The sequence below is a fragment of the Acanthisitta chloris genome, unplaced genomic scaffold (genome assembly GCF_000695815.1).
Source record: "Acanthisitta chloris isolate BGI_N310 unplaced genomic scaffold, ASM69581v1 scaffold9079, whole genome shotgun sequence".
Classification (NCBI taxonomy): domain Eukaryota; kingdom Metazoa; phylum Chordata; class Aves; order Passeriformes; family Acanthisittidae; genus Acanthisitta; species Acanthisitta chloris.
In genome coordinates, this window is record NW_008689754.1 from 235 (window position 1) to 1,524 (window position 1,290).

The window sequence follows — 1,290 nt, forward strand, 5'->3', positions numbered from 1 at the left end:
ACAGCCATGGTCACAGTCACCCCGGTAAGTGTGGCCCAGGGACGTGGGCTGTCTGTGCCCGGTGCCCCTCCTCACTTAAGTCCCCCACTTGCATGCCATGTGCCCCCCTCACCCAGGTTGCTGTACCCAGGTACCCACACGGGAGGCCTCTTCCAGTGGGATGAAGATGCTCAGACAGCACCAGATGCTGCTGGTGCCTTCTCATCCCGAGCCAGTCATGCCATGGGATGTGGAGACACCTATCCCACCTGTGCCCACCCCCGAGGGACTGAGAGGCTGGAATGCCCCCTTCTGGCCCACAGATGCCCCCAACCCCACAGCACCTGAGAGAGCACCCAAAGAGCTGGGCTCAACAGCCAACTGGAACATGGACACCACAGCCAACTGGAACACAGATACCACAGCCAACTGGAACATGGCACTGCCCACACCCGGCACCACTCAGGAGCCCTCCGGACCCCCAGGCACCAGCCCCACACCATGCCCTGGGGATAAGGAGCCAGCTGAGACCTGTGGGGAGCCCACAGAGAAGCAGCGGGCAGCTGTGGCTGAGGCACTGGGCACCTTTGCCCTCCGCTTCTACCAGCACATGGCAGAGGCTGCTCAGCCTGACGCCAACCTGCTCTTCTCCCCTATCAATGTGGCCATGGGGCTCTCGCACCTGCTGCTAGGTGAGGGGCTGCCCATGGGCACTGGGGCCACTGTGGGCATTGCAGTGGGCACTCATCCCCCTCAGGGGACCTCACTGAGCTTCCCCTATGCCTGCAGGCTCCCGCGGCGAGACCCATGAGCGGCTGGGCAAGCTCCCCTGCGTGCATGGTGCCCTGCAGCAGCTGGCCAGCGCACCCGGCCTCTTCTCAGCTGCCCAGATCTTCCACCACCCAGGTGAGGGAAGCACTGGGTACCACTGGGGCACTGATGCCAGGTGGGCATAGGGCTCATGCTGGCTCTGCTACCACGCAGAGCTGCACCTCCTGCCGCGCTTCCTCAATGACTCCTGGCACTTCTACGGTGCCCACCCACGTGCCTTGAGCGGCAACGAGAGCCTGGACCTGCAGCGCATCAATGCCTGGGTGCGGGAAGCCAGCAAGGGGCTGCTGCCCACCCTGCTGTCTGCACTGCCCCCCCAGCCCCACCTGCTGCTGCTCAGTGCTGTCCACCTGCATGGTATGGCCCCACCACCTAGATCCACCTAGGATCCACCCAGGATCCACCCAGGTTGCACTGGGGATCAGGTATGGGGCTGAGGTTGCCCCACACAGCCCCCCAGTGCCCCTCACCCCCAGCCCT

At 64.3% G+C, this 1,290-nt stretch overlaps 1 protein-coding gene across 1 annotated transcript in view; it reads left to right on the top strand.

The window, feature by feature from the left end:
- Positions 1-6: 6 nt before the first annotated feature.
- Positions 7-1,290, top strand: part of LOC103808740 (plasma protease C1 inhibitor-like) — a gene marked incomplete at its 3' end in the record, with an annotated part of 1,922 nt that continues 638 nt past the window's right edge. The window contains exons 1-4 of the mRNA XM_009081543.1: positions 7-24; positions 131-671; positions 769-885; positions 964-1,191. Coding sequence (XP_009079791.1) covers positions 7-24; positions 131-671; positions 769-885; positions 964-1,191 — 904 coding nt within the window. The remainder of the gene's footprint in view (positions 25-130; positions 672-768; positions 886-963; positions 1,192-1,290) is intronic.